The sequence below is a fragment of the Anser anser genome, assembly GCF_964211835.1.
Source record: "Anser anser genome assembly, contig: HAP1_SCAFFOLD_329, whole genome shotgun sequence".
NCBI lineage: Eukaryota > Metazoa > Chordata > Aves > Anseriformes > Anatidae > Anser > Anser anser.
Window position 1 is genome coordinate 49,009 of NW_028153853.1, and position 21,196 is coordinate 70,204.

A 21,196-nucleotide genomic window follows, 5' to 3' on the forward strand; every position below is an offset into this window, starting at 1 on the left:
TCTGAAGAAAATTCATGTGATGCTGAGGCTTCCTTTGGAAAAAAATATCTACAAAAATCAACTTATCTTTTAGCTACATACAACATATGTTGGATGAGATTATTTCTTCTGTTAAAGTGATTTGATGATTGCCAAGCAATTGACTGATATCAGCACTAGGAAGCAGTATCTTGAATTTACAGAAATGGGGCTGCTGGAGTCTGTAAGGGTTTGAGAAGGCAAGTTCTCATGGGTCCTAAGAGAGGAGAAAGGAAGAGGTGAGCTGGGCTTCAGGCTAGGATGAGCTGAAGGATAACTGAATCAAATAAAAGCTTACAGAAATCAATATCTGGGGTTTCTGGCCAGCTGCAAGGATTACAGAAGAGTCTGAGGAGCGGTGGTGGGCTGACCCTGGCTGGCAGCTAAGCCCCACGCAATGCTTGCCATGAGAAAAGAGACTAGGAAGAGCAGAACTGACAAAAGTTATGGGTCAAGATTTGAAATGTTCAATAAGCAAAGGAAAGAGGAAGAAGGAATTAAAAAACTAAGCACAGGTGGTGCAAAGGAGATTGCCCACCACCTCCCACTTATCCTTCATCCTGGGGTTGCCCCTCGCTGCCAACCCCTTGCCACGTCACCCCAACACAGACCCCCAAACTTTGGATGCTTGGACCATTAAGGTGGGGGCTGGAACCTAAAAGAAGGTTTTGAGTCCGAAAAATGAGGGTCGGGGCCCTCAAAATGCAGCTGTGGGTGCGCAATGGAAAGCTTTGAAATCCCAAACCAAAGCTCTGATCCCAAAAAATGGGGGTGTGGACCCTACCGTGATGCTTTGGGGCCCTGAGATGAGGTTTAGGGTCTGACAACGAGCCTTTGCTCCCTCAGAGGTCTCATTATACCCTACAAATGAGGCCATGTCTGCTTGAAGGAGGGCTTGGGGCTTCCTGTGGAGATTCAGCACCAAAAAATGAGGCTCTGGGACCTAAAGAGAAGGGTTTGGGCTCTAAATAGGAGGCATTAAGCTTTAAAACTGAGGGTGGAAGCCCTTCTTAGAAGGATGTTTTGGACCCCAAAATGAGGTAGCCAAAGCACTGGTGTGCCATCAGCACTGTTTTGGGCACAAATCCAGAACGGCACCACAAGAGCCACTGTGACGAAAATTAACCCTAATTAATTATCCCTCGTGAGGTGAAATAAATAACAAACTGGACTGCACAAGTCCCATTCCTGCCCCCTCGGCATCTGCAGCCGCCTGCCCCAAGTCAGCCAGATGCAAATCCTTGTTTATAAGCACTGCCTTGTCATGTCCCAACGAAAATAGCTCTTTGGGGAAAATAAAAATAAAAATTAAAGCAAACTCAGAGCAAAATAAAGAGAGCAAACTTGTCAGCACTATGGTTTTTTATTTGGTTTGGTGTCTTTTTTTTTGCTAATGTGAAAAAAGCAAGCGACCTCCAGACCTCAACCGCCACCGGCCTCCAAACTGAACACGTCAGCCCTGGCGTGAGCTGCAGGGATCGCCCAGCTGCCAACATCTCCACCTCTCACCAGCAAACTTCCCTTGCTCAGTGGAGAGAGGGCAGCACGTCCCACGGCCTCTGGCTTCTCTCCTTCTGCTTCCTGGCATAACAGCTTGGGCTTGGGCACCTTGAGAGTGATCCGAGTGCCGTGGGCCAGCAGGGTCCTGAGCCCAGCAGTGTGAGCTCAGCGCTGAACGAACACCGTGAAGGATGCGGTCGTCTGGCGTGGGTTTTGATCTGACCACTGATTTCTGCTGAAAGCTGCCTCCACGTGCAGAGCATCTGGACGTGACATCCTCCGTAAGAGGGAGAACATGCATGGAGGTGCACATCCCTTCATTTAACCTCCACCAGTAATGCTGTAGAATGAAGTCTGAACGGAGGCAGGATGGAGACATTTAAATTCTTTAAGTGCAGTTTTGTCTGAGGCATATCATTCTTATACAGACTTTAAATTTGTTTCCCCCTCTAGTCTGGAATGAAATAGCCCTGGTCTGACCCTAAGCCAAAAACCGCACCAAAAATAGGAAGCAGACCAACTAAGAGCTCACTTCCTAAGTCACCACACCAGAAAGGAATGGGCAGCACTGACATTTCACACCCAGATCCATTTTCCACAAGATCACATGAAGTAATATGCCCACAAGGATCCTTTTCCTCTTTCATCTCAAGGATCCACAGAGCGCCCACCACCTGTCCGTCCCGGTGGGATCGCCCCTGGCCTCCCACCAACCAACATCAGTCCTCCTGGGTTGGGCATGGGGGGCGTATGCATGGTCCCCGACGTGCTGGAGATGCAGTCCTGGGATGGAGGAGAGCAGGGCTTCCACACCAGCCTCACCTCCCTGCAACAGCCCTGATCCCAGCACGGCTTGGGCTGATTGCAGAGCCACAGCCCCCATGGAAAACTTCCTCCTGATACTGGTGAGACCGCATTGTGAACAAATGAGAACTCAAGCATCTTTCGCAAGACATTCTTTATGATTTCCACCATCTCGCTCCTTGTGGTCCAAAGACTGATGGATCTCTGGAAAACAAGAGAAACGCCTCTGAGTCAGCACTGCCACTTTTTGGAGCTCTTTGCCCCCACGCAGACCCCGGGCATGGCTTCAGGCCACAACAGCGAGGGCAGGGCCGCCATTTCCCTCCCTCTCTTTACCCCTTCACCAGACCCCGGCCAGCAGCAGGGTTTTGCTCCTAAGCTCTGCCAGGCCCACCCAAAAAGCCCTTCTCTTCCCAACACGCCTCCAAAGCAGCACCCAGCTGCAGACAAACCCTCTCCCCTCTGGCCGCGAGCAGCCTCCTGCTTTGTTAGGCCTTCCCCGCGCTGACAGGAGACGTGGCCTGGTGTGTCTGCGTGTCAGCAGAAGGGAGGACAGCACTGCAAAAGGAGGGACTTGTGTCTAACGGCTGCAGGGAACGCAGCCATTCCATCGACCAGCACCGAGGGGGCTCCCAACAGCCCCCACTGCCCACAAAACTCTGCCTTCCTACAAGGAGACAGCACCCAGCAGTGACTCAAATGTGAACCTACAGCTTCTCCCTGCCACCGCCTCAAAGGAGGTTGGAGCAGGGTAGGGATCGGTCTCTTCTCCCACACAACAAGCAACAGGCCAAGGAAATGGCCTCAAGTTGCACCAGGGGAGGTTAAGGTTGGATATTAGGAAACATTTCTTCACTGAAAGCCTTGTAGGGCATTGGAACAGGGGCCCGGGGATGTTGCTGAGTCGCCATCACTGGAGGTATTCAAAAGATGTGGGGATCTGCTGCTTACAGACATCGTTTAGTGGCAGACTTGGCAGTGCTAGGTTCACGGTTGGACTTGATCAACTCCGATCAACACTTGATCAACAGTCAGAGGTCTTTTCCAACCTAAATGCTCCTATGGTTCTTCGAATCCCATACCTGTCCGGCCACCTCCAGAGGAACGATCTCTCCTCAGGGCACTGCAAGCCCTGATCAGTGTGGCCAGGGCCTCTCCGTCCTGGAGATCCCTGGTCTGCCCTTTGGTGGATGGGGCTGCAGTGACACGGGCGCTTCGCACAGCGGTGGCAGCGGCTGGGGGCTCTTTGTGCTGTGTGCTGACAGCACCTTCTTCTGAGGTTCTTTCATCAGCGACCAGAAAGACTCGGGCCTCGATTTTAGCAGCTGCGCTGCCTCGCCTCTCGGTGGCTGTAGTTTAAAGACGTTGTAGGTGGGTGCCTCGGGGAGGCTGGCCTCCGAGCTCGCTGGCGACAGTATGGTTATGACAGGGACTGTCAGCGTGGTGGGCTCTCGAGGGTGGGAGTGCCTTCTTGCAGCTGTCTTCAGCATTTTGGCTTCACAGAGAAATTTCTCTGCTCCTTCCCCTCCGAACCTCCAGCCTTTGGCTGCCTTTGCTCGGCCCAGGTCTCCTGCTTGGCCTCCGCCTGCAGATTTGCCCTGTGGTGGGCCTCTGCCCTTCTGAGGAAGCTGCTCCGGGATCGCTGGTAGCTTGCTGAAAGGAAAATCCGGGTCAGCTCTGCCTGAGTGAGCGACGGCTTTGCGGCCACAGCCTGCGCCCCCCAGGCAGCCCCCATGGCTGGGGGGCTCCTGGCAGCCCCATCCCACCCCTCCACTCCCTCCATCCTCACGTGAATAAGGCCGTCCTCTGCTTTATCTCCGCCTTTTCCCACTGCTGAGAGGCCGCTTGTGTTGTCATCTGTGAGCGGCTGAGGGACAAAAATCCCACTGGAATTGTGAAGGAAAGACATCATCAGCATCACCACAGAAGAGATTTTCCCCACAGATCACAAAAGCGGGCAGCCCACGCTGTGGAAAGGAGCCAGAAGCTGCTTTACCTTTCTCGCCCTGCCCGAGAGCTGGCAAAGCTCCTTCCTTCTTCTGCATGTCACCATCATGGGCCTTGAGATGGCCTCTGCGTGGTGGTGGTTTGGGCACACTCTCCATTTCAAACCTGGCACAAGGAGAAGAGATTGACATGACCCATGGCACCACCAGCCCTTGCCGCTCCCCACGATCACCCGCTCACGGAGACATTTTCACGTTGCCGTAAAGGCCCCATCCCCAGGGACTGTCCTGAGGAATGGGGTCACCCAGCAAAGAAGCCCAGCCCTCGATGGGAAGCAGATGTTGCCTGAGCTCCTCTGTCTGTCCCACCAGATCTGCCTCACAGCAATTACCGCAGCATGGGGACACCAACAGCAGTTGCTGCCCTGTGTCCCCATGGCTGGGCACCCATGAGGGCAAAGGAGCAAATGCTACTGAACCGGAGCAGCGGCCACAGCTGCAAACATACTTACTCAGGAAAGATGATGACACGGCCAGAGAAGGTCAGGGAGGCCACGGGTTCCAGCCGGGACACCACCATCTCCAACAACTCGGGGACCTGCAGTGGAGGAGCATGGAGATGGCAAATGTCCCCTGCCTGGCCTCCACTCGGTCCTGGAGGAGCCCAGGGCAGCGGGAGCCGGCAGGACCGCAGCTCTTGGCCACCCCAAGAGGCTGGCCAAGAGATCCAACCCAAGAGGTATGGGTGGGCCAAGGGCAGGCATTGCTGCTGCCCCCTTGTGAGGCTGCCCAGGCCGTGGGGAAAACAAAACCCTCACCTTTTTGAGGTTCTCCTTCCCAGACAACATCTCCAAGAATTCGTAATAGAATTTCATTTGCACCTTTGTGCCTTCGATAAGGAGCACCCCCAGGTCCCTCAGGACGAGGGCGATGTTCTCCCCCTTCCCCAGGCAGTGAGAGATGAGGGACGTGGTGCCTCGGATGCAGCCCTCCACCTTCTTCCAGGACACGGAGGCAGCAGCAGCCACCTCAGCAAATTTGAGGGGTTCCAGCTCCTTATGGCCTGGAAAACCAAACAAGAGGGATGGAGTCGGTCACCCACAGCCCTTCCTCGCGTGTTCCCCAGGTGCTGCTCATTGCAGTGATCACCCAGAAAGGTTTCGGTTTGGGACCTGCTCCGTGCAGGGGACGCTTTGCTTTTTTTTTGGGAAGCATCTGAGATCCAGGGAGGGGATCATCCATGCAGCAAGGGATTCATGCACCCTCTTACCTGGCAGGTACTCCTTGTTGTCCGTGAGGTTGTGAGAAACTATAAGGTTCCTGGCCAGGTAGAACACAGGCTTCAGGAAAATTATTGTCTCATTCCCAACCTTGACCCATCTGGGGACAACATCAAAGGAGCCAAGGGCAGGAATACGGACACCCTGCAAGTGGAAGAGAACAGAAGGGCCGAAGGTTAAGGATCAGCTGGAGGAAGAGCCAGAGGTGGTCCCATCCAGGGACAGTGCTTTAGGTCCTGCTGTGCCCTTCCCGCTGTTGGGAGCCAGGCTGAGGGGATCCAGGGGCTTCCAGCGACAGCCCTGAGATACCACACCACCTACCACAAGCAACACCACACTTGTGCGATACCTCTTGGTCTCTTGGTGGGGACTTTTGGGGTGGGTTTCCTGCTTTTGAGGAGGGGAACAAGGGGGACGTGGGTGCCAACCCACCTGGTGAAGCAAGAGGTGCTCCTGGATGTAGACAGACACTGCATCCCAGACAGCTTTTTGATCTGGAAGGCAAAGAAAACCAGGTCACGCTTGCGTCTGGTGGCTGCCACCCTCCCAGCACCCCCAGCCCCGCGTTTTGGTGGCAGATGAAAAAAGCCATCACATCTCCGGCCCCAAACAGAGACCCCCCGGTGGTGACCGCAGAGCCGGGTCCTCCCCACGGAAAGCCCCAAATGTGGGTCAGCCACACTCCTGCGGTGCTGGGTTTGCCCGTACCTTTGGCAGTGGTTTTGGGCATCAAGCGTCCGTGCTTCATCCCATCCCAGAAATCTATCTGGGTCCGCCTCACGCAGGCGGGTTTCACGTTGTCAGCGAAGGTCACTCGCGGGCTCATCCCTGCGCTCGTCCTCCGGACAATCCAGGATGCAGGACCCGGCGCCCACCTCCCCCTTTTGTACCCCCCCCAGCCAGGCCGTGTCACGGGGCCACTGTGACACCGCCACCGCTCTGCTGTGACACGGCCACCGCTGACATGACGACCAATGACATCACCACCAGCAAAAAAAAAATGAGCGTTTGCACTAAGTAATGGGAGATTGTGCCCAAAAATCAGGTTTTGGACACTTCAGCAGAGGATGTGGACCCTAGAAATTAGCTGTCAGTCTACAAAATTGAAGTTTTTGACACAAAGAATGGGGTTTTGGACGTTGTAAAAGAGAAGTTGGCCCCTCTAATATGCTCTGAAGCAGCAGGAGAGGCTTTTGAACTGAAAAAGTTGGGTTTGGACATTATATGGCTGCTTTCCACTCTCAAAATGAGGCTTTCAGCTTTCCACATTGGTGTTGAGACTCTAGATACTACAAATTGGGCTTTGGCACTTCAGTGTGGGGTTTAAACACTTAAAGGAGGGCATGGGCCATAGAAACAAGGGTTTCAGCCCAAACCATTTGGGCACTCAAAAGCAGTGCGTGGTCACCACAAGGAGGGCTCTGACTCCCCAGTAGGCCTCTGGGTCCTAAAATGAAGCTCCGCACTCCGAAGGCCAGGCCAGGGGCACTCCAAAAGGCTCCCCCATTTCTGCCACCTCCCACCTCGGCTCCCCCATTTCTGCAGGCCCCTGGCATGGCTGCCAGGACACGGCCTGAGGAGGGGAAATGGAGGAAGAACCAGCCCAGGGAGGGCTGTTTCAGGGAGGTCCCAGCCGACTGGCAGCCAGCAAATGTGATGCCCATCTACAAGAAGGGCCAGAAGGAGGATCCGGGGAACTGCAGGCCTGTCAGTGTGACCTCGGTGCCAGGGAAGCTCATGGAGCAGATTATGAAACCGCCCATTCCCAAAAGAAGGCTTTGACCTTTCAATACTGGTGTTTCAACCCAAAATGAGACTCCAGGTACTTTGAATGAGGCTTTGGGAGTTCAACATGAGGGGCTGAACAGTTGGAGGCCTTGTGCCGTAAAAAGGAGGGTTTCAGACCAAAGCATTAGGCCTTTGACCCTCAGGCCCAAAACATCAGGCTTTGACACTCCAGCTGTGGCTACAGCTTGAGAAGAAAAAGAGGGATTATGGCCTTGGGAAGAAGGAGCAGGTCACTTATGAGGACTACAAAGATGTTTTGAGGCTGGGCAGGGACAAAATTAGAAGGGCCAAAGCCCAGCTGGAGCTCAATCTGGCTATTGCTGTTAAAGACAATCAAAATGTTTTTAGCAATACATAAATAAGAAAGGGAGGACTAAGGAGAATCTCCATCCTTTATGTTATGTGGAGGGAAACAGAGACAGGAGATAATGAAAAGGTGGAGGTGCTTAATTCCGTCTTTGCCTCAGTATGTACCAGCAGGATCAGTTGTTCCCTGGGTACTCAGCCCCCCGAGGGCTACTCCATTTAGATGCGTGCAAGTCGATGGGGCTGGATGGGATCCCTCTGAGGGTGCTGAGGGAGCTGGCAGAAGTGCTCGCAAGCCACTCTCCATCACTTGTCAGCAGTCCTGGCTATTGGGGAGGTCCCAGTTGACTGGCGGCTAGCAAATGTGACGCCCATCTACAAGGAGGGGCAGAAGGAGGATCCGGGGAACTGCAGGCCTGTCAGTCTGACCTCGGTACCAGGGAAGCTCATGGAGCAGATTATCCTGAGTGCCACCACATGGCACTTACAGGACAACCAGGCGATCAGGCCCAGTCAGCATGGGTTTATCAAAGGCAGGTCCTGACTGACAAACCTCATCTCCTTCTACAGCAAGGTGACACGCTCAGTGGATGAGGGAAAGGCTGCGGATGCGGTCTACTTAGACTTCAGTAGGGCTTTTGACCCCATTTCCCACAGCTTTCTCCTGGAGAAAATGGCTGCTCCAGGCCTGGATGGGTGTACGCTTCGTTGGGTTAAAAACTGGGCCCAAAGAGTCGTGGTGAATGGGGTTAAATCCAGCTGGAGGCCGGTCACTGGTGCTGTCCCCCAAGGCCCAGTATTGGGGCCAGCTTCTGGCCCCTCTAAGTATGCTCTGAAACAGCAGGAGAGGCTTTAGACCCCCCCAAAAAGGCAGGTTTGGACCTTATATGGCTGCTTTCCACTCTCAAAATGAGGCACTGAGCTTTCAATGTTGGTGTTTGAACCCAAGAATGAGACTGGGGATACTCAGAATGAGGCTTTGGAACTTCAAAGTGGGGGGTTGAGACACTTAAAGGAGGGCTTGGGCCATAAAAGTGGGTTTCAGCCTAAACGGAGGAAGTGCTTACTGCCTTCTTTGTTCCCCACGCGCTGCTCGTTGCAGCCATCACCCAGATTGCCCCAGCTTTGGGCTGGCTCCATGGACCTGGCTTTTGAGCACGGAGGCGATGCCCCGTGTGCCCCGGCCGTGCAGCCAGCAAGGTTTCATCCACCGCCTTACCTGGCAGGCTGCCCTTAATTATCCACGCGATTGTTCGTGCCTGCTCGATCAGTGGCCAGGTCACAGGCCCCTTTTGGGAGCACACCCAGACACCCAGCTCTCTTTTGGGGACAGCTAGATGTCCCTCTGGGGACACCCAAACCCATTCTGGGGAAAGCTGTGGGCCAGCGTCCCTTTTTGGGGTCATCCAGGACCCTTTTGGGGACAGCTGGGTGCCAGGGTCCCTTTTTGGGGACACCCAATTTTATTTGGGGACACCCAAGCCCCTTTTGGGGACAGCTGGGTGCCAGGGTCCCTTTTTGGGGACACCCAATTTTATTTGGGGACACCCAAGCCCCTTTTGGGGACAGCTGGGGACCAGCGTCCCTTTTTGGGGTCATCCAGGACCCTTTTGGGGACAGCTAGGGGCCAAGGTTCCTTTTTGGGGTCATCCAGGTCTCTTTTGAGGACAGCCAAGTCCTTCAGGGAAGGAGCAGCTGGAGGTCTGGGTGCCTTCTGGGGACACCCATGTCCCTCTGGGGACACATGGATATTTTTCAGGTGTCACCTAGAGCCCAGGGTCCCTTGGGGACACTTTTGGGAGCACAGCCAGACACCCAGGTCCCCTCTGGGGACACCCAGGTCCCTTTTGGGGACAGCTGGGTGCCAAGGCCCCTTTTGGGAAGTGCCCACAGGCCTGGGTGCATTTTGGGGACCCCTGGAAATCCAGGACCCTGTTGGGGTCACCCAGGTGCTGGGATCCTTTGGGGACCCACAGGTCCCTTGGAGAAGGAATGCCCAGAGCCCTGGGTCCCCCTGGGGACACCGGGACCCCCCCACTTACCACAGCCAGGGGATTGTTGGGGGGGGACAGCGAGTGCATGTTATCAGGGAGCCTGGAGGGGGGGACAACAGCGAGTTCACTCCCTGTCACCCCCGTCACCCCACTGTCCCCACTCACAGGCTCCAGAGGTCAAGGAAGACTTCGGTCAGGGGGAAAATATGCTTTTAAGGCAAGCACAGAGATGGACAGGCCTTGAGGATATCCAAAGGATGGATAACTACAAAACTATTTAATCAAGAAGACCATTTTGTAAGGAAAAGTCGGACACGCATGCCCTCGAGTTTGTTAAAAATCAACTTGTTGGAAACAACTGGCTTAAAACAACAATAAGAAATTGTAATATGAACTCTTGTGAGCTATCCTCATTATAATCCTAAAAATCACACCCCTAGACTGAGAGACCCTGGCCTGACAGAGGACCCTTCCCCTCTGAGGATGCGGGGAATGATTTCGTCGTGTCAGCGGTATGCTAATTACAAAACCAATTAGGAGCTAGAGGATTGTGCTAACACATAAATGGAGAGATAAGAGACTGTGCAAAGGGTGGCGTGGAAAATCTTTAGGTGTGCCAGCTTGGTGGGAAACCATCCGGTGGTACCCAGGCTTGTGCAGTTCTGACATAAAACAATATCTCGACCTAGTGTCTGAATTAGCTCATTGCATCCGTAACGAATCCAAAATGTTTCTCAGACAACACAGCCAGAGGCGCTCATGGCTTGGCTTGGCCCCTTCAGATGGGGGCTGGACCCTAAAAGGAGGCTTTGGGTTCTAAAAATGAGGGTCTGGGCCCTTAAAATGCAGCTGTGGATGCTCAGCTGAAAGCTCTGAAACCTAAAACCAAAGTTCTGATCCCAAAAATGAGCCTTTGGGACCCGTGAAACCCACTTCTGCCTTCGGGATTTATGGGAACTTCCAGAGACAGGGGTGCCCCCAAAACTGGGGGCCTGGGGTGCACAACGCACCCGTCCCAAGGCCGATCATCTCAGCGAGGCCGCCGAGGATAGAATCACCAAATCCAACTCCTGGGTCCCCAAAGGACCACCCAAGAAATCAGACCACGTGTCTGAGAGCATTGTCCAAAGGCTTCTTGAACCCCGGCAGGCTCAGTGCTGTGACAACTGCCTTGGGGAGCCTGTCCCAGTGTGCGACCACCTCTGGGTGGAGAATCCAGACTTCATACACTTGGTGATTGCCCATCGCTCTAGTTTGTCCTGTCCTCTCTAGTTGGCTCGTAGAGACGTGGCCCGGGAAGTGTACAGGACTGCCACCAGACTTGCAGGGACGGCTGAAGTACTCAACATTTTATTTTTACTTATTTTATTTTATTTTATTTTATTTTATTTTATTTTATTTTATTTTATTTTATTTTATTTTATTTTATTTTATTTTATTTTATTTTATTTTATTTTATTTTATTTTATTTTATTTTATTTTATTTTTATTTATTTCATTTCATTTCATTTATTTTTTGCCTAGTCTTTACTGGCTGTCACTCTTCCTCCATCTCTCAAGTCCCCGAACCTCTTTGGCAGGGAGTGGGGGACCCAAATCCCTCCGACTGTAAGTGAAGGTTGGGTTCAGGACCACCTGAGGACCACGACCATACACAAGGCCATGGGACCCGATGCTGTGCATCCCAGGCTCCTGAAGGAACTGGCTGGTGGAGTTGCCAAGACTCTCCCCATCACATTTGACGAGTGCTGGCAGTCAGGTGAGTCCCTGGTGACTGGAAAAAGGGAAACATCACTCTTATTTTTAAAAAGGGTAGGACCTGGGCAACTACAGAGCGGTGAGCCTCACCTCGTTGCAGCTTTTCAGTACTTACAGGGTGTTTATAAAAGAGATGGAGAGCAAATTTTTGCTTGGGCAGACAATGACGGGACAAGAGGGAAGGGTTTTAAACTAAAAGGGGAGATTTAGATTAGAAATTAAGAGGAAATTCTTCACTCAGAGGGTGGTGAGGCACTGGCACAGGTTGCCCAGAGAGGCTGTGGATGCCCCATCCCTGGAGGTGTTCAAGGCCAGGCTGGATGAGGCCCTGGGCATCCTGATCTAGTGGGTGGCATCCCTGCCCATGGCAGGGGGGTTGGAACTGGATGGTCTTTAAGGTCCCTTCCAACCCGAGCCATTCTATGATTCTTCGATCCTTGTGGCTCCCTTCCAACTGAGGATATTCTGTGATTCTCTGATTCTCGGAATTGTCCTTAAAAAGTTGCCAGCTCCATTCATTTCCTTTACACCTACACACAATTTCCCAGGGGATCATCTCGTCCACTAATTCTTCAAACAACTGGAATTTTGCTCTCCTAAAATTCAAGGTCCAGGCTTTACTCTTCACCAGGCCCGTAACCCTCCAGACCACAAACTCCACCAGCATGTGAACTTTTGCTTTTAGAGTGCAGAGCCTCATTTTCAGTTTCCAAAGCCTCATGTTTAGGGCCCAAATCTTCCTTTGCTCAATCCAAAGCCTCATGTTTAGGACACAGAGCCTCATTCTTTGACCCCACAGCCCCTTTTGGAGGGGCCAAAGCTCCAGTTTCAGGATTCAAAGCCTCATTTTCAGTGTCCAGAGCCTCCACTGAGAATCCAAGCTCAGTGTTAAGCTCACACCCTCATTTTAGAGTCTAAAGTCTCATTTTTGTCATCCAAATCTTCATCTTAGGCACCAGAGTGTCGTCTGTTTGTAACTAAAACCTCATTTTTAGAGTCCAGAGCCTCATTTTCATTACTCAAAGTCACGTTTTTAGGGCCCAAATGCTCATTTGGTCAGTCCAAAGCCTCAGTATTAAGGTTAAAACCATTAGTCTGTCAGTACAAAGCCTCATTTTACTGTCTAAAGATTCATTTTCAGGGTCAGGACCAACGTTAGGATCCAAAGCCTGTTTTGTCTTTCCAAACTTCCATTTTTAGCGCACCAAGTCTCATATATGTGAACCAAAACCTCATGTTAATGTTCAAAGCCTCAACTTTTCATGTCCACATCATCATTTTTTTGAGCCCAATAACTTAATTACCCAAAAGTCTCATTTTCAGAGTCAAAAGCCTCATCTGTACGGCCTGAAGTCTCATTCTTAGGACCTGAGCCCTCATTTTCGCAGCCCAAAGGTTCTTTTTATGGTCTAAAGCTTCCCTTTGGGGGTCAAAAGCCCTACTTTTGGCCACAAATGATAATTTTTCAGACCAAATCAATGTTTTGAACCATAGAATCATTGGAATGATCCCTACCCTGCTCCAACCTCCTTTGAGGTAGTGGTAGGGAGAAGTTGTAGATTCACATTTGAGACCTTGTTGCTGAGGGTTTTGTTTTCCCCACGGCCTGGGCAGCCTCACAAGGGGGCAGCAGCAACGTTTGCCCTTGGCCCACCCATACCTCTTGGGTTGGAGCTCTTGGCCAGCCTCTTGGGGTGGCCAAGAGCTGCGGTCCTGCCGGCTCCCGCTGCCCTGGGCTCCTCCAGGACCGAGTGGAGGCCAGGCAGGGGACATTTGCCATCTGCATGCTCCTTCCACTGCAGGTCCCCCAGCTGATGGACATGGTGGTGTCCCGGCTGGAACCCGTGGCCTCCCTGACCTTCTCTGGCCGTGTCATCATCTTTCCTGAGTAAGTATGTTTGCAGCTGTGGCCGCTGCTCCGGTTCGGTAGCCTTTGCTCCTTGCACCCATGGGTGCCCAGCCATGGGGACACAGGGCAGCAACTGCTGTTGGTGTGCCCGTGCTGCGGTCATTGCTGTGAGGCAGATCTGGTGGGACAGACGAAGGAGCTCAGGCAACGTCTGCTTCCCAGAGAAATTTCTCTGTGAAGCCAAAATGCTGAAGACAGCTGCAGGAAGGCGTTCCCACCCACGAGAGGCCACCACGCTGACAGTCCCTGTCATAACCGTACTATCGCCAGCGAGCTCGGAGGCCAGCCTCCCCGAGGCACCCACCTACAACGTCTTTAAACTACAGCCACCGAGAGGCGAGGCAGCGCAGCTGCTAAAATCGAGGCCCGAGTCTCTCCCACGGCCTGGGCAGCCTCACAAGGGGGCAGCAGCAATGCCTGCCCTTCGCCCACCAAGACCTCTTGGGTTGGAGCTCTTGCCAGCCTCCTGTCTGGATTGTCCAGAGGACGAGCGCAGGGATGAGCCCGCGAGTGACCTTCGCTGACAACGTGAAACCCGCCTGCGTGAGGCGGACCCAGATAGATTTCTGGGATGGGATGAAGCACGGACGCTTGATGCCCAAAACCACTGCCAAAGGTACGGGCAAACCCGGCACCGCAGGAGTGTGGCTGACCCACATTTGGGGCTTTCCGTGGGGAGGACCCGGCTCTGCGGTCACCACCGGGGGGTCTCTGTTTGGGGCCGGAGATGTGATGGCTTTTTTCATCTGCCACCAAAACGCGGGGCTGGGGGTGCTGGGAGGGTGGCAGCCACCAGACGCAAGCGTGACCTGGTTTTCTTTGCCTTCCAGATCAAAAAGCTGTCTGGGATGCAGTGTCTGTCTACATCCAGGAGCACCTCTTGCTTCACCAGGTGGGTTGGCACCCACGTCCCCCTTGTTCCCCTCCTCAAAAGCAGGAAACCCACCCCAAAAGTCCCCACCAAGAGACCAAGAGGTATCGCACAAGTGCGGTGTTGCTTGTGGTAGGTGGTGTGGTATCTCAGGGCTGATCCCAGTCGCTGGAAGCCCCTGGATCCCCTCAGCCTGGCTCCCAACAGCGGGAAGGGCACAGCAGGACCTGAAGCACCGTCTCTGGATGAGGCCACCTCCAGCTGATCTTTAACCTTCGGCCCTTCTGTTCTCTTCCACTTGCAGGGTGTCCGTATTCCTGCCCTTGGCTCCTTTGATGTTGTCCCCAGATGGGTCAAGCTCAGGAATGAGACAATAACTTTCCTGAAGCCTGTGTTCTACCTGGCCAGGAACCTTAGAGTTTCTCACAACCTCATGGACAACAAGGAGTACCTGCCAGGTAAGAGGGTGCATGAATCCCTTGCTGCATGGATGATCCCCTCCCTGGATCTCAGATGCTTCCCAAAAAAAAAGCAAAGCGTCCCCTGCACGGAGCAGGTCCCAAACCGAAACCTTTCTGGGTGATCACTGCAATGAGCAGCACCTGGGGAACACGCGAGGAAGGGCCGCGGGTGACCGACTCCATCCCTCTTGTTTGGTTTTCCAGGCCATAAGGAGCTGGAACCCCTCAAATTTGCTGAGGTGGCTGCAGCTACCTCCGTGTCCTGGAAGAAGGTGGAGGGCTGCATCCGAGGCACCACGTCCCTCATCTCTCACTGCCTGGGGAAGGGGGAGAACATTGCCCTCGTCCTGAGGGACCTGGGGGTGCTCCTCATCAAAGGCACAAAGGTGCAAATGAAATTCTATTATGAATTCTTGGAGATGTTGTCTGGGAAGGAGAACCTCAAAAAGGTGAGGGTTTTGTTTTCCCCACGGCCTGGGCAGCCTCACAAGGTGGCAGCAGCAACGTTTGCCCTTGGCCCAACAAGACCTCTTGGGTTGGAGCTCTTGGCCAGCCTCTTGGGGTGGCCAAGAGCTGCGGTCCTGCCGGCTCCCGCTGCCCTGGGCTCCTCCAGGACCGAGTGGAGGCCAGGCAGGGGACATTTGCCATCTGCATGCTCCTTCCACTGCAGGTCCCCCAGCTGATGGACATGGTGGTGTCCCGGCTGGAACCCGTGGCCTCCCTGACCTTCTCTGGCCGTGTCATCATCTTTCCTGAGTAAGTATGTTTGCAGCTGTGGCCGCTGCTCCGGTTCGGTAGCCTTTGCTCCTTGCACCCATGGGTGCCCAGCCATGGGGACACAGGGCAGCAACTGCTGTTGGTGTGCCCGTGCTGCGGTCATTGCTGTGAGGCAGATCTGGTGGGACAGACGAAGGAGCTCAGGCAACGTCTGCTTCCCAGAGAAATTTCTCTGTGAAGCCAAAATGCTGAAGACAGCTGCAGGAAGGCGTTCCCACCCACGAGAGGCCACCACGCTGACAGTCCCTGTCATAACCGTACTATCGCCAGCGAGCTCGGAGGCCAGCCTCCCCGAGGCACCCACCTACAACGTCTTTAAACTACAGCCACCGAGAGGCGAGGCAGCGCAGCTGCTAAAATCGAGGCCCGAGTCTCTCCCACGGCCTGGGCAGCCTCACAAGGGGGCAGCAGCAATGCCTGCCCTTCGCCCACCAAGACCTCTTGGGTTGGAGCTCTTGCCAGCCTCCTGTCTGGATTGTCCAGAGGACGAGCGCAGGGATGAGCCCGCGAGTGACCTTCGCTGACAACGTGAAACCCGCCTGCGTGAGGCGGACCCAGATAGATTTCTGGGATGGGATGAAGCACGGACGCTTGATGCCCAAAACCACTGCCAAAGGTACGGGCAAACCCGGCACCGCAGGAGTGTGGCTGACCCACATTTGGGGCTTTCCGTGGGGAGGACCCGGCTCTGCGGTCACCACCGGGGGGTCTCTGTTTGGGGCCGGAGATGTGATGGCTTTTTTCATCTGCCACCAAAACGCGGGGCTGGGGGTGCTGGGAGGGTGGCAGCCACCAGACGCAAGCGTGACCTGGTTTTCTTTGCCTTCCAGATCAAAAAGCTGTCTGGGATGCAGTGTCTGTCTACATCCAGGAGCACCTCTTGCTTCACCAGGTGGGTTGGCACCCACGTCCCCCTTGTTCCCCTCCTCAAAAGCAGGAAACCCACCCCAAAAGTCCCCACCAAGAGACCAAGAGGTATCGCACAAGTGCGGTGTTGCTTGTGGTAGGTGGTGTGGTATCTCAGGGCTGATCCCAGTCGCTGGAAGCCCCTGGATCCCCTCAGCCTGGCTCCCAACAGCGGGAAGGGCACAGCAGGACCTGAAGCACCGTCTCTGGATGAGGCCACCTCCAGCTGATCTTTAACCTTCGGCCCTTCTGTTCTCTTCCACTTGCAGGGTGTCCGTATTCCTGCCCTTGGCTCCTTTGATGTTGTCCCCAGATGGGTCAAGCTCAGGAATGAGACAATAACTTTCCTGAAGCCTGTGTTCTACCTGGCCAGGAACCTTAGAGTTTCTCACAACCTCATGGACAACAAGGAGTACCTGCCAGGTAAGAGGGTGCATGAATCCCTTGCTGCATGGATGATCCCCTCCCTGGATCTCAGATGCTTCCCAAAAAAAAAGCAAAGCGTCCCCTGCACGGAGCAGGTCCCGAACCGAAACCTTTCTGGGTGATCACTGCAATGAGCAGCACCTGGGGAACACGCGAGGAAGGGCTGCGGGTGACCGACTCCATCCCTCTTGTTTGGTTTTCCAGGCCATAAGGAGCTGGAACCCCTCAAATTTGCTGAGGTGGCTGCAGCTACCTCCGTGTCCTGGAAGAAGGTGGAGGGCTGCATCCGAGGCACCACGTCCCTCATCTCTCACTGCCTGGGGAAGGGGGAGAACATTGCCCTCGTCCTGAGGGACCTGGGGGTGCTCCTCATCAAAGGCACAAAGGTGCAAATGAAATTCTATTATGAATTCTTGGAGATGTTGTCTGGGAAGGAGAACCTCAAAAAGGTGAGGGTTTTGTTTTCCCCACGGCCTGGGCAGCCTCACAAGGTGGCAGCAGCAACGTTTGCCCTTGGCCCAACAAGACCTCTTGGGTTGGAGCTCTTGGCCAGCCTCTTGGGGTGGCCAAGAGCTGCGGTCCTGCCGGCTCCCGCTGCCCTGGGCTCCTCCAGGACCGAGTGGAGGCCAGGCAGGGGACATTTGCCATCTGCATGCTCCTTCCACTGCAGGTCCCCCAGCTGATGGACATGGTGGTGTCCCGGCTGGAACCCGTGGCCTCCCTGACCTTCTCTGGCCGTGTCATCATCTTTCCTGAGTAAGTATGTTTGCAGCTGTGGCCGCTGCTCCGGTTCGGTAGCCTTTGCTCCTTGCACCCATGGGTGCCCAGCCATGGGGACACAGGGCAGCAACTGCTGTTGGTGTGCCCGTGCTGCGGTCATTGCTGTGAGGCAGATCTGGTGGGACAGACGAAGGAGCTCAGGCAACGTCTGCTTCCCAGAGAAATTTCTCTGTGAAGCCAAAATGCTGAAGACAGCTGCAGGAAGGCGTTCCCACCCACGAGAGGCCACCACGCTGACAGTCCCTGTCATAACCGTACTATCGCCAGCGAGCTCGGAGGCCAGCCTCCCCGAGGCACCCACCTACAACGTCTTTAAACTACAGCCACCGAGAGGCGAGGCAGCGCAGCTGCTAAAATCGAGGCCCGAGTCTCTCCCACGGCCTGGGCAGCCTCACAAGGGGGCAGCAGCAATGCCTGCCCTTCGCCCACCAAGACCTCTTGGGTTGGAGCTCTTGCCAGCCTCCTGTCTGGATTGTCCAGAGGACGAGCGCAGGGATGAGCCCGCGAGTGACCTTCGCTGACAACGTGAAACCCGCCTGCGTGAGGCGGACCCAGATAGATTTCTGGGATGGGATGAAGCACGGACGCTTGATGCCCAAAACCACTGCCAAAGGTACGGGCAAACCCGGCACCGCAGGAGTGTGGCTGACCCACATTTGGGGCTTTCCGTGGGGAGGACCCGGCTCTGCGGTCACCACCGGGGGGTCTCTGTTTGGGGCCGGAGATGTGATGGCTTTTTTCATCTGCCACCAAAACGCGGGGCTGGGGGTGCTGGGAGGGTGGCAGCCACCAGACGCAAGCGTGACCTGGTTTTCTTTGCCTTCCAGATCGAAAAGCTGTCTGGGATGCAGTGTCTGTCTACATCCAGGAGCACCTCTTGCTTCACCAGGTGGGTTGGCACCCACGTCCCCCTTGTTCCCCTCCTCAAAAGCAGGAAACCCACCCCAAAAGTCCCCACCAAGAGACCAAGAGGTATCGCACAAGTGCGGTGTTGCTTGTGGTAGGTGGTGTGGTATCTCAGGGCTGATCCCAGTCGCTGGAAGCCCCTGGATCCCCTCAGCCTGGCTCCCAACAGCGGGAAGGGCACAGCAGGACCTGAAGCACCGTCTCTGGATGAGGCCACCTCCAGCTGATCTTTAACCTTCGGCCCTTCTGTTCTCTTCCACTTGCAGGGTGTCCGTATTCCTGCCCTTGGCTCCTTTGATGTTGTCCCCAGATGGGTCAAGCTCAGGAATGAGACAATAACTTTCCTGAAGCCTGTGTTCTACCTGGCCAGGAACCTTAGAGTTTCTCACAACCTCATGGACAACAAGGAGTACCTGCCAGGTAAGAGGGTGCATGAATCCCTTGCTGCATGGATGATCCCCTCCCTGGATCTCAGATGCTTCCCAAAAAAAAAGCAAAGCGTCCCCTGCACGGAGCAGGTCCCAAACCGAAACCTTTCTGGGTGATCACTGCAATGAGCAGCACCTGGGGAACACGCGAGGAAGGGCTGCGGGTGACCGACTCCATCCCTCTTGTTTGGTTTTCCAGGCCATAAGGAGCTGGAACCCCTCAAATTTGCTGAGGTGGCTGCAGCTACCTCCGTGTCCTGGAAGAAGGTGGAGGGCTGCATCCGAGGCACCACGTCCCTCATCTCTCACTGCCTGGGGAAGGGGGAGAACATTGCCCTCGTCCTGAGGGACCTGGGGGTGCTCCTCATCAAAGGCACAAAGGTGCAAATGAAATTCTATTATGAATTCTTGGAGATGTTGTCTGGGAAGGAGAACCTCAAAAAGGTGAGGGTTTTGTTTTCCCCACGGCCTGGGCAGCCTCACAAGGTGGCAGCAGCAACGTTTGCCCTTGGCCCAACAAGACCTCTTGGGTTGGAGCTCTTGGCCAGCCTCTTGGGGTGGCCAAGAGCTGCGGTCCTGCCGGCTCCCGCTGCCCTGGGCTCCTCCAGGACCGAGTGGAGGCCAGGCAGGGGACATTTGCCATCTGCATGCTCCTTCCACTGCAGGTCCCCCAGCTGATGGACATGGTGGTGTCCCGGCTGGAACCCGTGGCCTCCCTGACCTTCTCTGGCCGTGTCATCATCTTTCCTGAGTAAGTATGTTTGCAGCTGTGGCCGCTGCTCCGGTTCGGTAGCCTTTGCTCCTTGCACCCATGGGTGCCCAGCCATGGGGACACAGGGCAGCAACTGCTGTTGGTGTGCCCGTGCTGCGGTCATTGCTGTGAGGCAGATCTGGTGGGACAGACGAAGGAGCTCAGGCAACGTCTGCTTCCCAGAGAAATTTCTCTGTGAAGCCAAAATGCTGAAGACAGCTGCAGGAAGGCGTTCCCACCCACGAGAGGCCACCACGCTGACAGTCCCTGTCATAACCGTACTATCGCCAGCGAGCTCGGAGGCCAGCCTCCCCGAGGCACCCACCTACAACGTCTTTAAACTACAGCCACCGAGAGGCGAGGCAGCGCAGCTGCTAAAATCGAGGCCCGAGTCTCTCCCACGGCCTGGGCAGCCTCACAAGGGGGCAGCAGCAATGCCTGCCCTTCGCCCACCAAGACCTCTTGGGTTGGAGCTCTTGCCAGCCTCCTGTCTGGATTGTCCAGAGGACGAGCGCAGGGATGAGCCCGCGAGTGACCTTCGCTGACAACGTGAAACCCGCCTGCGTGAGGCGGACCCAGATAGATTTCTGGGATGGGATGAAGCACGGACGCTTGATGCCCAAAACCACTGCCAAAGGTACGGGCAAACCCGGCACCGCAGGAGTGTGGCTGACCCACATTTGGGGCTTTCCGTGGGGAGGACCCGGCTCTGCGGTCACCACCGGGGGGTCTCTGTTTGGGGCCGGAGATGTGATGGCTTTTTTCATCTGCCACCAAAACGCGGGGCTGGGGGTGCTGGGAGGGTGGCAGCCACCAGACGCAAGCGTGACCTGGTTTTCTTTGCCTTCCAGATCAAAAAGCTGTCTGGGATGCAGTGTCTGTCTACATCCAGGAGCACCTCTTGCTTCACCAGGTGGGTTGGCACCCACGTCCCCCTTGTTCCCCTCCTCAAAAGCAGGAAACCCACCCCAAAAGTCCCCACCAAGAGACCAAGAGGTATCGCACAAGTGCGGTGTTGCTTGTGGTAGGTGGTGTGGTATCTCAGGGCTGATCCCAGTCGCTGGAAGCCCCTGGATCCCCTCAGCCTGGCTCCCAACAGCGGGAAGGGCACAGCAGGACCTGAAGCACCGTCTCTGGATGAGGCCACCTCCAGCTGATCTTTAACCTTCGGCCCTTCTGTTCTCTTCCACTTGCAGGGTGTCCGTATTCCTGCCCTTGGCTCCTTTGATGTTGTCCCCAGATGGGTCAAGCTCAGGAATGAGACAATAACTTTCCTGAAGCCTGTGTTCTACCTGGCCAGGAACCTTAGAGTTTCTCACAACCTCATGGACAACAAGGAGTACCTGCCAGGTAAGAGGGTGCATGAATCCCTTGCTGCATGGATGATCCCCTCCCTGGATCTCAGATGCTTCCCAAAAAAAAAGCAAAGCGTCCCCTGCACGGAGCAGGTCCCAAACCGAAACCTTTCTGGGTGATCACTGCAATGAGCAGCACCTGGGGAACACGCGAGGAAGGGCCGCGGGTGACCGACTCCATCCCTCTTGTTTGGTTTTCCAGGCCATAAGGAGCTGGAACCCCTCAAATTTG

The 21,196-nt window shown here is 54.8% G+C and overlaps 4 protein-coding genes across 5 annotated transcripts; 3 read left to right on the forward strand and 1 right to left on the reverse strand.

Annotated features, from left to right (window-relative positions):
- Positions 1-2,457: 2,457 nt before the first annotated feature.
- Positions 2,458-6,544, reverse strand: LOC310891327 (coiled-coil domain-containing protein 81-like). 2 transcript variants are annotated; one of them, XR_014577516.1, is made up of 9 exons: positions 6,257-6,544; positions 5,981-6,042; positions 5,539-5,692; positions 5,087-5,331; positions 4,781-4,866; positions 4,319-4,434; positions 4,112-4,208; positions 3,405-3,975; positions 2,458-2,526 (listed from the first exon to the last, which is right to left on the reverse strand). XR_014577516.1 is itself a non-coding variant. In XM_083853589.1 (8 exons), exons 1-8 carry the CDS (start codon positions 6,372-6,374, stop codon positions 3,459-3,461), a joined length of 1,395 nt encoding a protein of 464 aa, XP_083709715.1. In that variant the 5' UTR covers positions 6,375-6,544; the 3' UTR covers positions 2,533-3,458. The 2 variants fall into 2 exon arrangements, 1 of the variants encoding a protein (XP_083709715.1); XM_083853589.1 differs by lacking the exon at positions 2,458-2,526 and having other exon boundaries at positions 2,533-3,975.
- A 7,212-nt stretch (positions 6,545-13,756) lies between these two features.
- Positions 13,757-14,757, forward strand: LOC310891330 (coiled-coil domain-containing protein 81-like; the record flags this gene model as incomplete). The annotated part of the gene is made up of 3 exons (XM_083853591.1): positions 13,757-13,919; positions 14,134-14,195; positions 14,479-14,757. Exons 1-3 carry the CDS (start codon positions 13,802-13,804, stop codon positions 14,755-14,757), a joined length of 459 nt encoding a protein of 152 aa, XP_083709717.1. The 5' UTR covers positions 13,757-13,801.
- Positions 14,758-14,879: 122 nt separating this feature from the next.
- Positions 14,880-17,504, forward strand: LOC310891331 (coiled-coil domain-containing protein 81-like; the record flags this gene model as incomplete). Its single annotated transcript, XM_083853592.1, has 5 exons — positions 14,880-16,028; positions 16,243-16,304; positions 16,588-16,828; positions 16,949-17,193; positions 17,415-17,504. Exons 1-5 carry the CDS (start codon positions 15,911-15,913, stop codon positions 17,502-17,504), a joined length of 756 nt encoding a protein of 251 aa, XP_083709718.1. The 5' UTR covers positions 14,880-15,910.
- LOC310891338 (coiled-coil domain-containing protein 81-like) lies at positions 16,919-21,088 on the forward strand. The gene is made up of 3 exons (XM_083853601.1): positions 16,919-20,246; positions 20,461-20,522; positions 20,806-21,088. The coding sequence occupies exons 1-3, from the start codon at positions 20,129-20,131 to the stop codon at positions 21,082-21,084; spliced, it is 459 nt and encodes a 152-aa protein (XP_083709727.1). The 5' UTR covers positions 16,919-20,128; the 3' UTR covers positions 21,085-21,088.
- Positions 21,089-21,196: the final 108 nt, after the last annotated feature.

Bases quoted from the DNA above. Each gene is read 5' to 3' on its own strand.
- LOC310891327 (XM_083853589.1), bottom strand. From the start codon at position 6,374: ATGAGCCCGCGAGTGACCTTCGCTGACAACGTGAAACCCGCCTGCGTG. The intron at 5,693-5,980 runs GTGGGTTGGCAC...TTCCACTTGCAG, and splicing joins AGCACCTCTTGCTTCACCAG to GGTGTCCGTATTCCTGCCCT. The intron at 4,209-4,318 runs GTAAAGCAGCTT...TCACAATTCCAG, and splicing joins TCTCGGGCAGGGCGAGAAAG to TGGGATTTTTGTCCCTCAGC.
- LOC310891338 (XM_083853601.1), top strand. From the start codon at position 20,129: ATGAGCCCGCGAGTGACCTTCGCTGACAACGTGAAACCCGCCTGCGTG. The intron at 20,247-20,460 runs GTACGGGCAAAC...TTTGCCTTCCAG, and splicing joins GCCCAAAACCACTGCCAAAG to ATCAAAAAGCTGTCTGGGAT. The intron at 20,523-20,805 runs GTGGGTTGGCAC...TTCCACTTGCAG, and splicing joins AGCACCTCTTGCTTCACCAG to GGTGTCCGTATTCCTGCCCT.